Raw genomic sequence first — 14,870 nt, forward strand, 5'->3', positions numbered from 1 at the left:
TGCTGATACCCAGCTCTAATCTTACTACTCACGTGAATCTGGGGTAGTCATTTGCAATCCTACTCAAAGGCTCTGCAAGGACTTTGAGGAACACTCCCCCCCTTTTTATAGAAACACAGCACAGGTTTCTGTTTTAATGAGAAAATAATTATATACTTGCATTGTATGCCTCACAGTCACTATAAAACAGAAGCAGGAGAACAACATTGAAGTGGTTAACATATACAGAAAGCCAGGTACTGTATAATTGGTTGACAAATCATGATGAAAGTGCCACCTTCTGGTTGCTAAATAAATCAACATTTTTGTATTTTCCTTCATATAATCTGGATAAGGAGCAAGAAAAAGCCAAAACTGGCAGCTTTTTGAAAGAATAATAATAATTCCGGAAACCTGCATTGTAACCCACAACCCAAATCACAAACTCTAATGCTTAACTATTTTTCAAGATAGAAGTTTCAGTAAAACAGTCTTTGCCGCAGGAAAGGATTTTATAATTTCTTTTCATGTAGACAAAGTTAACTTTGCAGTAGTGTTCCATTGTTGCATTTTATATAGTTTATACATAGATAAATATGTATGCTGGCATATAGTTATAGACATCAAAGCTTGGTAGCATGCAAATGAAATAACGAAGAGGCAAGTAAACTGCATAGCATTTAAGTTATCATAGCACTGAGCCATGTGCTGCTGACAACAAAAGATTATGTATCCATAATTTCTGGAAGAGAAAACCTTGGTTACTTGAGAATTTAGCTATACTGAACTGATACATGCAAACATTTTTATTGCACGAGTGGAAAGAAGCAGCACCCCGAGTATAAAGGACTCCCAGATGTCAAAAACAAGTTTTCTTCATAGGAACTTGACTTTAATTTTTGCTACAGAGGGCAGAGGAAGAAACAGGCAAAGGAGGAGGCATCAAGTGGCAAGTAATGTAATGAAAAAGTGACTTCCAGTGCTTCATTTAATTATTTATTATTATAGAAAACATCCTCAGGAAAACAAGAAATGCACGTTTCTTAGAAGGTAATTTAGGGAGCCAAGAACTACTGATAACTCCCTCAGCCCTGGATAACTAACTACTTTGACAGAAGAAGCACATTCATTTAAGAGGGAGCAAAAGCTGAGATTCAACCACTGCTCAGAGAAGTTTAGATATACATCCCTTGATGTAAGACAATCTCTCAATAAGTAAATAAGCCATTTTGGATGTATGGCTTGATTCTATAGGTCACTGCTAAGAAAACCCTGCCCAGTGCCCAAGGCTCACTTGTGCTCTTCTTGAGCCCTGAGTTATCCCAAACTCCTATTGTTACTAGTGTGCGAGTCTGAGGAATGTTATGAGGGGCAATGCCTCACCATCAGTTGGGCAACAGACTACAGAGTTTGTGGCATTACTCTTCCTATAGCCTCTTGATAATACTAACACACCCATATAGCTGTGGATCAGAATCTACTATAGATCTTCATGTCCGAATGGTAACTCTATTTGAGTATGCGTACACTCTTGCACACAAAGGAGCACAACTTTCACTCAGTTAAAAAAAAAAGATACATGACAACTGCTTAGTTCTGTTCACAGTTACCACCCATTTCAAAAGGGTTTCCTTTTGTTCAAATAGCACTTAGGGAAACAATTCATAGGACGTGTTTAATTGATGCTTATTGTCACTGTTGCTACCATCCCTTTGATAGCATAAAAGGAAAATGTGAGATATACTTAGTGTGCATGAAACCATATGCTGGAAGGAAATATTAAACATTATCATTTGGTTGCAAGCTTTGTGTTCATCTAAGAAAAGCACCAGAGAAATGTTCACAGTATCTAAACTCACGCTAGGTGAGCTTACTGTCCCAGAAAATAACACAATAGTGGGTCACAGAGCAGTAGGAAAAGCAGAACAAGGGGGTTTGGGGAGTGGCAGCTTCTTGGCTGATTTAAAAAGCAATCAAAAGAATCATTTTATGTTTATAAAAATGATACATCTATATATAGAGAACTTGGGAAGGTTTTCTGTCCCATAACCTTGGTAATTTCTAGTCCAGAAATTATGGTTCCCATAGTAAAATACTCTTATTGTATTGCTTTGCATGAAAAGAAAGAGTAAACCTTGCAGCCTCTAGACTACATATGAATACAAAGCACAAGAATAAATACCACATTTCTTTCCTAAATGTCAGATTACAAAACTGCTCAATACTTTGCAATTGTGACTCATGCAAATACTATGTTGGGTCAAATTTTAATATTACAAATACTGCATCAACTCAGTGCCTTTTTATATCCCTTTTCATAAAAAAGAAATTCTCACTCACCCCTATAGCTGGCAAACAGCTTTGGAGAAAATAATCTGTACACCCACTTTTCTTGATCATTCTAGTAGTTCAGCTGCACACACACACACACACGCGTGCACGCACACAACCAGACACACAACAATCCTTTGTCACCAATTCTAAGCCTACGCATTAACTAAAGGTTCTATATTTTGCCTTTAGCTCTGAAAACACTGGTTGAACAGCAAAAATAATCCTTTATTTTTCATTACTTGTGTGTGTTCCCTCCCTCTCTCTCTCTCCCTCACTCCCTATTACCTTCTTCACCTTTTTGTTTCCTGGAAATGTAAATGGTTCCCATAGCATTCTACATTAACTCCTAGGCCTTCCATATTGTATGAATATAGTTAAAGACACAACTATTTTTGCTCTTTGCTTCAAACCTCTTTCTGTGCTAGAGACTGGCTTGACTCAGTTACTGCCTTGGTAAAAAGTAAATGTCATTTTGTGTGTGTGTGCATTCCTCCTTATATTTCTGCCTCAAATTAATCAGTCTTTAATCAGATTTTGCACATATGGCCCTGCCCCCTTATCACAAAATCACTGTCACCCGCTAAAAACATTACATTTAGAAACAGTTATGTAAATATGCTCTGAGAAACTGGAGCAGTCACTATTGCAAGCACACAGGGTCCTACACCTAAGGTAATCCATTTGGCTTTGCTTTGACCTTTAGTTCTCTACTAAACTATGACAGATTGTGTTTGCGACAGAAAGGGATATTTTATTAAGTATGCAGATTGCAAAAATATGGATTGTACCTTTGCAACAACAGCATCTTTTTTAATTTTATAAATGATAAATTAAGAGAAAAGGAAAAGAAACCTTCAAACCACAAAAATAAGAGGAAAAAAAAGATTCTTTGTATCTTATGGCTGTCTAAAGTACACCAAAGTAATGTCAATGTCTTTAATGCAGCAGGGGGGTGATGAGGAAGAATGCAGATAAGTCTGCAGGAAGATGGATGACAGGTAGGTGATGCTACCATGAGGCACCCTCTTGTGGCAGGTCTGTAGAGGCCAAAATCTCTCAGTGTTGCAAAGCAGGGCAGGGAATTCAGTTAGAAGGAAGCATGTGTGTTTGCCCTGCTCTGAGTTTTGCCCACTCGTTTCATCTCCAGGCTGACCCATTGCAATGGGCCTCTGTCAATGGTGATGACATCCTCATTCTTCCTTGGAAGGTTGCACGCCTAGCATCCTTTGAAATGGTTTGTCCTTTCTGGGGTGTTGTATTTGGTGAGTGGGTTTGCCTGTTTGTTCAGGGTGCCTGGAAATGGATCATTTCTGTTTCCAGGCGCATTACTGAGTCTGTCCTATCTTTAATAAATATTGAATTAAAATGCTGCTGCTTTTTAGTTGATTTGATTGATTTTTTTTTTTTTGGTTTCTCCATCCCAATCCGCCTTCATGTTGCACAGGGATTATTCATTTTCTTCTCTGTTGGCATATATTCCAGCCTCCCAACGAAGTGCTAGGGCGCTCTTCCTGCGATTCACCCTGGTAGCCTCAAGGACCTGGAAAGGAAACAAAAATACCATTTTGTTTATTTGCCCTTCTCTGATGCTCCCTGTTGTTCATCCCATCTCCTTTGCAGGAACTTGCACATACACACAAAGCTGGACTATGGAACCCTTATGCACAGAGGCAGGCACTGTTGTACTACTCCTGTAATTAAGCAGATGCTAGGGTTAAAATAAGGATTACACAATCAAACCTGTATATACAGCAGCATTAACTTAGGTCTAAATCTGCAGGCCTGAGTGAAGATGCTACATCTTCCAGAGGAGGGCCACTCACATGGTCAAGGGGCAGCAGGGCAGGCCCTATGAGGAGAGGCTAAAGGGCCTGAACCTATTCAGCCTCCACAAGAGAAGGCTGAGAGGGGATCTGGTGGCCGTTTACAAATTCACCAGTGGGGACCAGCGGGAATTGGGGGAGGCTCTGTTCCCCCGGGCACCACCCAGGGTTACTAGGAACAACGGCCACAAATTGTTAGAGAGAAGGTTCAGGCTGGACATCAGGTGACATTACTTTACAGTCAGAGCTGCCAGGCTCTGGAATGGGCTCCCAAGGGAGGTGGTGCTCTCTCCTACCTTGAGGGTCTTCAAGAGGAGGCTGGACAGATATTTGGCTGGGGTGATATGATCCCAACACCCATTCCTGACTGGGGCAGGGGGTTGGACCTGATGATCTGTTTAGGTCCCTTCCGACCCTAAGTACTATGATACTATGATTCACAAGATAAACCCAGAGATTTCAAATAAAAATCCAGAGCATCGGAAACATTCTGACCTGTTACGGTCTTTCTGAGTTCTTTGTAACAGAAGAATTGCTCTTTTATTTTTCTGTAGTCAAGAAACAAGAGATAACATTTGGCTTTTTCCAAGGGATGCCATGAGTCTACAAAGATTGAGAACCAGTGGCTTAGTGTTATTCACCATGTGGCCTGTTGATATTGGGGCAGCGTTGCCTTAAAATGAACTTCTGGATCCAGGCCTATGTTACTTTACTATGAGTGAATACCCCAAATGAAAATGACATGACATTAAGAATTAAGAGCAGCATAAATCAAAGAAATGCTATAAGAAGCAAGGGCCATGGAACTGTTTGATGAAACACAAATGATTTACTGATGACCATTTTATTGTTAAATATTTGATAAGATTTTCATAAGTGAAGTGCCTTTTAACTAACTGCCATGTTCAAAGTCCCTGAAGAAGAGGCCTTTTAATTCACTGAAGAGGATAGTTCATCAGACATAAACCAGTGGGATTAATGCTGTCTAGCTGAAATCAGAGGCTGCTTGCAGACATTTAAAAGAAAAAAAAGAAAAGAGAAAAAAGCAGCGTTTTACTTTAAACTTGCCAACAAGAGGCAGTGCATTAGTTGGACGTGGCTCACCCGATGTCTGTACAGATTGGATGCTTCAGTGGGGCTTTTTTGGTGCTTTTATCTAATAGCTGATTGAATCCGCTTCAGATAAAAGCGCAAAAAAGCCTCACTGAAGTGCCCAATCTATACAGATAGTGGCAAGCAGCCAGAGTGCTTATCCCATAGTATTAAGCTCATCATTTAAGAAGCCACTGGCCTGCATTAGGAACAGCTCAATTTTCCTAGAAACTTACGTCAAATAGACAGCAAAACAGGCTCAGTCCTTGGTCAAATATTATAGTGAATCTAAACAGGTTTTATTTTTATGGACTTTGCTCATAATGTGCAAGACCTATTCCATAAATAGCTGCAGAGATAACCCCTGGGATTTGGGTACATGCACAGTAATACACTGAAGTAAATGGAGCTAATCCATTTAGGTAAGGTTGTCAGAATCTGGCTCATGGCTTTCAAAGAACCCTTAAATGCCAGCCTGTGTCCTTAGTAGTAGAACATAAGATTCCCATTGAGCACAAACAGTAAAGGTCAAGGACTGGAGCTAACCAGCAGGAACTGCATTCTTTATGCAGTATATCCTGATATATGCCCTTCAGGTGATGACTTCATATGTCCTGAAGTGTCCTGAACAGGTCAGGACTATTTATGAAGTAGAGTGCTATTCAGTGCAAGTTAGGGTAATGGAACTTGGCAAGAGAGGCAGTGAGCTGCTGGGAAGAGATGGCCTCCACCTCTCTCCCCTAGGGAGGAGGCTCTTCTCAGCCAGACTGGCTGACCTGCTCCACCGGGCTTTAAACTAAGCCCGTTGGGGAACGGGGGGACTACCGCCACTGCTGGCCCGCTGAGCAATCCTTGCAAAGCCAGCAGATCACGGCGCTTCAGGGAGCCCACCCCTGCCCCAGCCCTGGTAAAATCTGTGTGCAAGGAAGGAGCCCCCCAGGGGGCACTTGCCTGCCTGTACACTAATGCCAGGAGCTTGGGGAATAAGCAGGAGGAGCTCATCCTCCTGCTCAGTGCAAACAATTACGATGTCATAGGGATAACGGAGACCTGGTGGGACTCCACCCATGACTGGACCACGGGGATAGATGGGTATACCCTGTACAGGAGGGATCGTGTAGAGAAAAGGGGTGGGGGGGTAGGTCTCTATGTTAAGGAAAGCTACACGTCCCTGCAAGCCGATATTGGCGACCAGGGTGGACGGCTGGAGACCCTCTGGGTTAAAATCCGTGGGGAACACGGCACAGGGGACACAATGGTGGGAGTCTATTACCGACCTCCCACCCAAAGTCCTGAGCTTGACCAGGAGTTTGCCCAGGAACTGGCTGAGGCAGCTTGCTCCAGGACCATGGTTGTCATGGGTGACTTCAATTACCCAGACATCTCGTGGGAGGATCGCTCAGCAAAATCTGAGCGGTTGTAGAGCTTCCTCTCGTGCGTGGATGACCTCTACCTGACTCAAGAAGTCTATGGGCCAACGAGAGGCAAAGCGCTGCTCGACCTGGTACTGGCTACTGGGGGTGACCTAGTCGGCGACCTAGTGATCGATGGGAAGCTGGGTGACAGCGACCATGAGCTGATCACCTTCACCATCCGCCGAAAAGCTGGCAAGTCGGTCAGCAACGCGCAAGTCCTTGACTTCAGGAAAGCCGACTTTGATAAGCTCAGGAGGCTTGTCAGTGAGGCCCTAAGGGACCGTGACCACAGGGAGAGGGGAGTTCAAGAGGAGTGGTTGCTCCTCAAGGGAGCGATCCTCAATGCACAAACTAAGTCTATTCCATCTCGGAGGAAAGGCAGCAAGAGGGCACAGCAGCCCCCCTGGCTCTCCAGGGACCTAGCAGATCTCCTGAGGCTAAAAAGAAAGGCCTACAAAGGGTGGAGGATGGGAGTCACCTCCTGATAACTGACGCCCAGGAAAAAGCCAACCTATTAAATAGGTACTTTGCGTCAGTCTTTCATCAGTCCCATGGGACGCCCATGCCCGCTACAGGGCCGGGAAGTCCGGGTGAGGGTGATCCCCTGCCCTCCATTAATGCTGACTTTCTGAAGGAACATCTTGAGAAGCTGGATACCTTCAAGTCAGCTGGCCCTGACAATCTTCACCCCAGGGTACTCAAGGAGCTGGCGAGCATCATAGCCCAGCCTCTAGCACGGATCTTTGAAAACTCTTGGCGCTCTGGTGTAGTGCCCGAAGACTGGAAGAAGGCCAATGTGGTGCCTATCTTCAAGAAAGGGAGGAAAGTGGATCCGGCTAACTATAGGCCCATCAGCCTGACTTCTATCCCGGGGAAGATCTTAGAAAAGTTTATTAAAGAGGCCATCCTTAATGGACTGGCCGACGTCAACATCTTAAGGGATAGCCAGCACGGGTTTGTTGCGGGTAGGTCTTGCTTGACCAATCTCATTTCCTTCTACGACCAGGTGACCTATCACCTGGACAAGGGAGAAGAGATTGATGTCATATATCTTGACTTCAAAAAAGCCTTCGATCTGGTGTCCCATGATCGCCTCTTGGAGAAACTGGCCAATTGTCGCCTTGGGTCCTCCACGATCCGCTGGCTGGAAAATTGGCTCCGGGGTCGGACCCAGAGGGTAGTAATCGATGGAAGTCACTCATCGTGGTGTCCTGTGACCAGTGGGGTCCCCCAAGGCTCTGTCCTTGGACCCATACTGTTCAACATCTTCATTAATGATGTGGACACTGGAGTCAGAAGCGGACTGGCCAAGTTCGCCGATGACACCAAACTTTGGGGCAAAGCATCCACACCAGAAGACAGGCAGGTTATCCAGGCTGACCTGGACAGGCTCAGCAAGTGGGCGGACGAGAATCTGATGGTGTTCAATGCCGATAAATGCAAGGTTCTCCACCTTGGGAAGAAAAACCCTCAGCATCCTTATAGGCTCAGCAGTGCTATGTTGGCTAGCACTATGGAAGAAAGAGACTTGGGGGTCATCTTTGACCACAAGATGAACATGAGCCTGCAATGCGATGCGGCGGCTAGTAAAGCGACCAAAACGCTGGCTTGCCTCCATAGATGCTTCTCAAGCAAATCCCGGGACGTCGTTCTCCCCCTGTACTCGGCCTTAGTGAGGCCGCAGCTGGAGTACTGTGTCCAGTTTTGGGCTCCACAATTCAAAAAGGATGTGGAGAAGCTTGAGAGAGTCCAGAGAAGAGCCACGCACATGATCAGAGGTCAGGGAAACAGACCCTACGATGACAGGCTGAGAGCCCTGGGTCTCTTTAGCCTGAAAAAGCGCAGGCTCAGGGGTGATCTGATGGCCACCTACAAGTTTATCAGGGGTGACCACCAGCATCTGGGGGAACGTTTGTTCACCAGAGCGCCCCAAGGGATGATGAGGTCGAATGGTCACAAACTACTTCAAGATCGTTTCAGGCTGGACATAAGGAAGAATTTCTTTACTGTCCAAGCCCCCAAGGTCTGGAACAGCCTGCCACCGGAGGTGTTTCAAGCGCCTTCATTGAACACCTTCAAGATGAAACTGGATGCTTATCTTGCTGGGATCCTATGACCCCAGCTGACTTCCTGCCCTTTGGGCGGGGGGCTGGACTCGATGATCTTCCGAGGTCCCTTCCAGCCCTGATGTCTATGAAATCTATGAAAAATCTATGAAACTTGGCCCTCTACTCTCAGTTATACCCATGGAGCCCTGCAGGAGACAAGGTATAGTTGAGAGCAGAATTAGCTTCGTCTTTACATTCTGGCTGGGAGCTTCAAAGTGACCAACAGACTTAGGTATATTACTACACGTAAAATGTCCCCACTGAAAACCCTTAGTAGGAACAATTTGCTATTACTGCTCTCTAGATTTTATCACTTGTTTGGAATGGCTTCTAAAATTGGCACGTCGTCTTACCAGAGATTATAGTGAAAGATTCTCTCCTTAAGTGAATAACAGCTCTGGAGAGGAGTGGAAAGATCATGCCAATGAAAATAGCAATATGAAGTAAAAATATTTTATTTGGAAAAAGCAATTTAATTGCAAGTCAAAATAAAAGAATTCAGAGAGTGGAACAACGTCGGAAGGACAGACAAGTATACAAAAAATACGTGGAATTGATTTTATTTGAAAAAAAAATGTCCTTTATGTCTCTTGCTAGATAGATGACAGAGTTTCAGCTCAAGAGATATTGTAAGAAGTTACAGAAGGTTGTTTCATGTCATTATGCCCTCTTTAATATATCACTTGTCAGAATAAAATATGACAGAATGGTTAAGTTCAAGATTTATTTACCTGTTCCATAGTGACAGGTAGAGAGAGAAATCTACTGGAGAGACAGCAATAACAATAGCACCAACAGCTGATAAAAGCTTGTAGGGGCATGCTTCAGTAAAAAATGGACAATCACCCCAAGGCACATGTTGCTGAGTGAAACTGCCAAGCCCCATGTATCTCTAGTTAATTTCAGTCAGTGGCACAGAATATTGTTGTGTAGATTCCTCATGTTCTTTGGATGATACTGACATGGACAGAATTAAAACACAGATAATGCAAAGACACACACAAGCAGAGAGAGAGAGAGACAAAAGTGAGAATTCTTGCTCCAACTGAAGTTAGTGGAAAAATTTCCATGAATGTCAACGAGGCCAAATGTTCACCCATGGCCAGATCCTATTCCACCTATTAGGCATCAACATGGACTTAGGCACCTAAGTGCAATTCTATTCCACCCTGTTTAAATCCCTAAAAAACCATTAATGCATAAGATGGGTGGGTCCTCCTTTCCTTCTTGATGCTTTTTTGTGATTCAATCTTAAGGGTAAGACAGCGCTACGTTACAAAAGTAGAATTATTAACGAATTTTTAGGGACAAGTGGAATAGAATTGCATTTTGATGCCTAAGTCCACTTAGGTGCTCAATAGGTGGATGAGGGTCTAGCCCTCTGGTTACTTATACACATGTGGGGAGCCTGCTTCGACACACCGGAAATCCAGTGTGTCAGAGCAGACTTGCTGGAGCACGTAAATTGATGTATGCTGGCAGCCTCGTGCGCTACATGTATCAGTGGCGTAGCATGCCTCCACACTGAGAAAATGGTGGCAGTGTGCTTGGAAATAGATTTCATAGACATTAGGGCTGGAAGGGACCTCGGAAGATCATTGAGTCCAGCCCCCTGCCCAAAGGGCAGGAAGTCAGCTGGGGTCACAGGATCCCAGCAAGATAAGCATCCAGTTTGCTCTTGAAGGTGTTCAATGTAGGCGCTTGAACCACCTCCGGTAGCAGGCTGTTCCAGACCTTGGGGGCTCAGACAGTAAAGAAATTCTTCCTTATGTCCAGCCTGAAACGGTCTTGTAGTAGTTTATGACCGTTCAACCTAGTTGTCATCCCTTGGGGTGCTCTGGTGAACAAACGTTCCCCCAGATGCTGGTGGTCACCCCTGATAAACTTGTAGGTGGCCATCAGATCACCCCTGAGCCTGCGCTTTTCCAGGCTAAAGAGCCCCAGGGCTCTCAGCCTGGCATCGTAGGGCCCTGCTTCCCTGACCTCTGATCATGCGCATGGCTCTTCTCTGGACTCTCTCAAGCTTCTCCACATCCTTTTTGAATTGTGGAGCCCAAAACTGGACACAGGACTCCAGCTGTGGCCTCACTAAGGCCGAGTACAGGGGGAGAATGACGTCCCGGGATTTGCTTGAGAAGCATCTATGGATGAAAGCCAGCGTTTTGGTCGCTTTACTAGCCGCCGCATCGCATTGCAGGCTCATGTTCATCTTGTGGTCAAGGATGACCCCCAAGTCTCTTTCTTCCATAGTGCTAGCCAACATAGCACTGCTGAGCCTATAAGGATGCTGCAGGTTTTTCTTCCCAAGGTGGAGAACCTTGCATTTATCGGCATTGAACACCATCAGATTCTCGTCCGCCCACTTGCTGAGCCTGTCCAGGTCAGCCTGGATAACCTGCCTGTCTTCTGGTGTGGATGCTTTGCCCCAAAGTTTGGTGTCATCGGCGAACTTGGCCAGTCCGCTTCTGACTCCAGTGTCCACATCATTAATGAAGATGTTGAACAGTATGGGTCCAAGGACAGAGCCTTGGGGGACCCCACTGGTCACAGGACACCACGATGAGTGACTTCCATCAATTACTACCCTCTGGGTCCGACCCCGGAGCCAATTTTCCAGCCAGTGGATCGTGGAGGACCCAAGGCGACAACTGGCCAGTTTCTCCAAGAGGTGATCATGGGACACCAGATCAAAGGCTTTTTTGAAGTCAAGACATATGACACGTTCGATGTGTTTTAGTCCACAGAGTACCGCTACCATTTTCTCAACATGGAGGCGCTGCTGATACATGACGCGTGTGCGCTTTTCATTAGTGCACCTTGGCACTGCATCGGAAGCACATGTAAAAATACCCTCTGCATCTAAATTGAGTTGCAGTTGATGAGAAGATTGGTTATCCTGCAGCCTTTCAGATATGCATAAGAACCAAGACTCAACAAGGAAGAGCAAGCAATTCCACAGGTGTGGGAGGTGTCATAAAATAATTTTAAAGCCTGCCCCTCTTCCCCCCCGACACCCCTTTCCCTCCCTCCCCCAGCAGCATATACAGGTCCTGCTTTACCACATTTTCTAAAATGGTCCAACACTAAATACTGGGAGCCTCCCTAAATATTGCAAACAAGAGGAGTGAACAGCCTACTGTGATGGTAATCACCATTTGTATGTCCATTTTTAAATCCTAATGCTTGTATTTAGATATGTTGGGCTTGATTTTTAAAGCATGGCCTTTCTTCTTAGTTAAATAATTAGAAGCACATAAACACGTGCAAACAAGATCATTACTCATTAACTCAATCATTAAAATGAATAAGTGGAGTCCTAATGAGGTCTGAGACAGTCAATTTTAGTAACTGTACACACAGCTATCTATGTGCACGTGAAACTTCTGTATAAGTGAAATGTACTCAAAACTGTCGGAAAAATGCACAAAAGAGGATGCCTACTCTTGAAAAGTTGGCTATGGCTGCCCCAAAACAGGAAGTTTAGTTCTTGGCTTTTGGCCAGACAATCACACAACTGTACACAGCAAACAGTGCTTTCTATTCCACAATATGAAGGCCTTTTATTTACCAGTCACACTTCCTGCTAAATCCTGTTTCTACAGAATATGCACATGTTGTTGGAGGCTCATTGATGGTTGAAAGCCTTAGACTGTAAACAGATCTCTTATTCGTGGCAGTTCTGATTGCCCCAGGTTTTAATTTGGATCAAAACAGGAGTGGCAGGATTGAAACAAGAGGCCCTTCCAAGCTGCACTGAGGTTCTTGTCAGTAGGTGATGAGCGAGAGCACCCAGCATGGTAGGCTTGTTTCTGGAATGAGCCACAAGTTAATTATTGTATTTACTCATATCCAAGATGGAGATTTTTTTCCCCTTTCAGCATGGAATGGTCTTGGATTCAAGTACAAAGGGGGCAGGGGAGGAGGGCCTGCAGCTGTGGCTCCAGCTTTGCCTCCTCTGCTACCTGTGCGAGTTCCCCTGTTGTCTCTGTCCCTCAGCATCTTCCCCCCTCTGGCCCTCTGCTACATCTGCCTCTCCCCAATCCTGGCCCTTGCTGTCTCCCCCTCACTACCACACCTCCTCCCACCACAGCTCCACCTCCAAAGCACATGGCTGCTCTGGTCCCAGCACAGCCACACAACAGCAGTGGTGGTGGTGGCAGCTATGGCTCCAGGGCCAGGACTGGGGTTGGGGCCGAAGCTGACCCTGCCACAGCTGCTGCAGCATGGTTGGGTTGGGGCCAGAGTAACCATGTACTCTGTGCCCAGGGCTAGAACTGCATTGGAGGATAAGTGGTAGGGGGCAGGGGGAAGGACAGAAAGCCGGGGGGGGCATGTGCCAGGGTGGGGGAAAGTGCTAGGAGGGCAGATGCCTTGTGGGAGGGGGGCAAGGTGAAGGGCGAGGATGCAGGTGGCAGAGAGGCTGACAGTAGGCACTGGGGTGGGGACAACAGGTGGCAGGGGGTGCAAGTGGTGATGGGAACAGACAGTAGGAAGCAAGGGAAAGGAGTCAGGGGGACAAATTTAAGATGACCCTCTAACAGTTAGATTCTGGACATGGAAAATTATAGCAAATTTATAAGTTTTCCATCTGTAGAATCTAATTATTGGGGGGTCGTCTTAAATTCAAAAAGTCATCTTGGATTCAGTACATACAGTAGATGAGCCACAATTAACTTACAGATGCACACAGAGGTATATGTGCCTGGGGAGAAGGGGGGTTGATGGAAGAGGTGGAAGGAGCTGTTAGCGCATTTTATCCTATGTAGCTCACAAGTACTGGAAGCAGGCCAATGAGTGTGACTGTTTGTAGGATCCTGGTACAAAAGGCTTTCTCTAGGTATAAATACAATGTCTGTTTATAGCCTTAGAGAAGAATGCAAATTTGGTGCCTTTCAGTGTGTTAGAATATATTTGGGGCCAGCAGTGGTGACAGCCTGTCTTCTCACTTTCAGTTTTGTGATTGGCAAATTTATGCTGGCCACCATTAAAACTTTTCAGCTGCCTCTGAAACTAAACACCATTACTAGAGCATTCCTTATGGTGTATTTGAAATATTCTCAATATGAATGGGTAAAATTATGTAGTTATCAAAGATAAAACCAGAAGTTTCTAAGGACAACAACTGACACAAGCACACGTTATCTATGCATGCAGGTGTCAGCAGTTTCTCTAAGAACTGGAACAAGAAAAAGGTGTGGCATACTTTTATTGTACAATCCAGTCTGGAAGAAGATATGCCATGCCAGTCTGGGGAATAGTCACAGTCTAACAGTATAATTGGGACTACCATTGACACTGGTAAGAGCTGTGTTGCTAAGGACTTCCACACCGAGGTGAGAATCCATAACAAAAAAGCAGCAGGACTGAAAGAAAGGCCATTTCCTAGGGCAGATGCTTAATGACAAAGATCAGAGTTGAAAGTTTTTAAGCTGTACAAAACATGAAAATCGTTAGACAGCTTAAGTCTCCCACTTCTTTCCCACTTGCAGTGATAGTAGATTTGGCAAGAAGAGGAATATCTATTGTATCATACATGATTATATTATATGCTGTTATTATATATATTTATTTTATATGGGAGCCACTTACCCATTTCCAGATGCACTGCATGAATTAGGAACCTAAAATCTATTTTCTCAGCTCATGCCTTTTACAGGGCACTGCATCCCGATACACACTGGCCAGTAATAGATGACAGTCTGAAGGAGGAAAAGGGCCAGGGAATGTGTGTAGGACCAGGTCAGTAGAAATTCAGACACTGAAAAACATTTGCACAAAGTGGCTACCTGAATAATGACTATAAGTAAGTCTCTTATAGTAAACCACACGGGAAGTTATCTAATTAATGAAGCCCTTGAAGTTGGATAAAACTTTTTTTCCCTTTGATCTCAAGGGATTTTTTGCAGATACCCATTTTTGGGAGAGTGTGCATGTGTGTGGGAGGGTTGGGTGGGCTCAAGATTTGTTGCAGAGATTTATAGAGTAGAGAGATGTATGTGCCAATCACCAGAATGTATTCCTAGATGGCAGAATACTTCTTAGACACAAGTGCCTATTTGTTTCCCTTCTGAGGCTCAGAGGATACAAACAGAAGCACACGCACACATAGAAAATCTTGT

The 14,870-nt window shown here is 44.7% G+C and overlaps 1 protein-coding gene across 6 annotated transcripts in view; it reads right to left on the minus strand.

Moving 5' to 3' along the window:
* Nucleotides 1–3,708: 3,708 nt before the first annotated feature.
* Nucleotides 3,709–14,870, minus strand: part of LOC102378731 (A-kinase anchor protein 2) — a 265,411-nt gene continuing 254,249 nt past the window's right edge. For all 6 annotated transcript variants that reach the window (XM_025216057.1, XM_006034132.3, XM_006034133.2 and 3 more), the window contains one exon: nucleotides 3,709–3,853. In XM_025216057.1, the coding sequence (XP_025071842.1) occupies nucleotides 3,761–3,853 (93 nt within the window). In that variant the 3' untranslated portion in view covers nucleotides 3,709–3,760. The remainder of the gene's footprint in view (nucleotides 3,854–14,870) is intronic.

The sequence above is a fragment of the Alligator sinensis genome, unplaced genomic scaffold, assembly GCF_000455745.1.
Source record: "Alligator sinensis unplaced genomic scaffold, ASM45574v1 scaffold371_2, whole genome shotgun sequence".
Taxonomy (NCBI): Eukaryota; Metazoa; Chordata; order Crocodylia; family Alligatoridae; genus Alligator; species Alligator sinensis.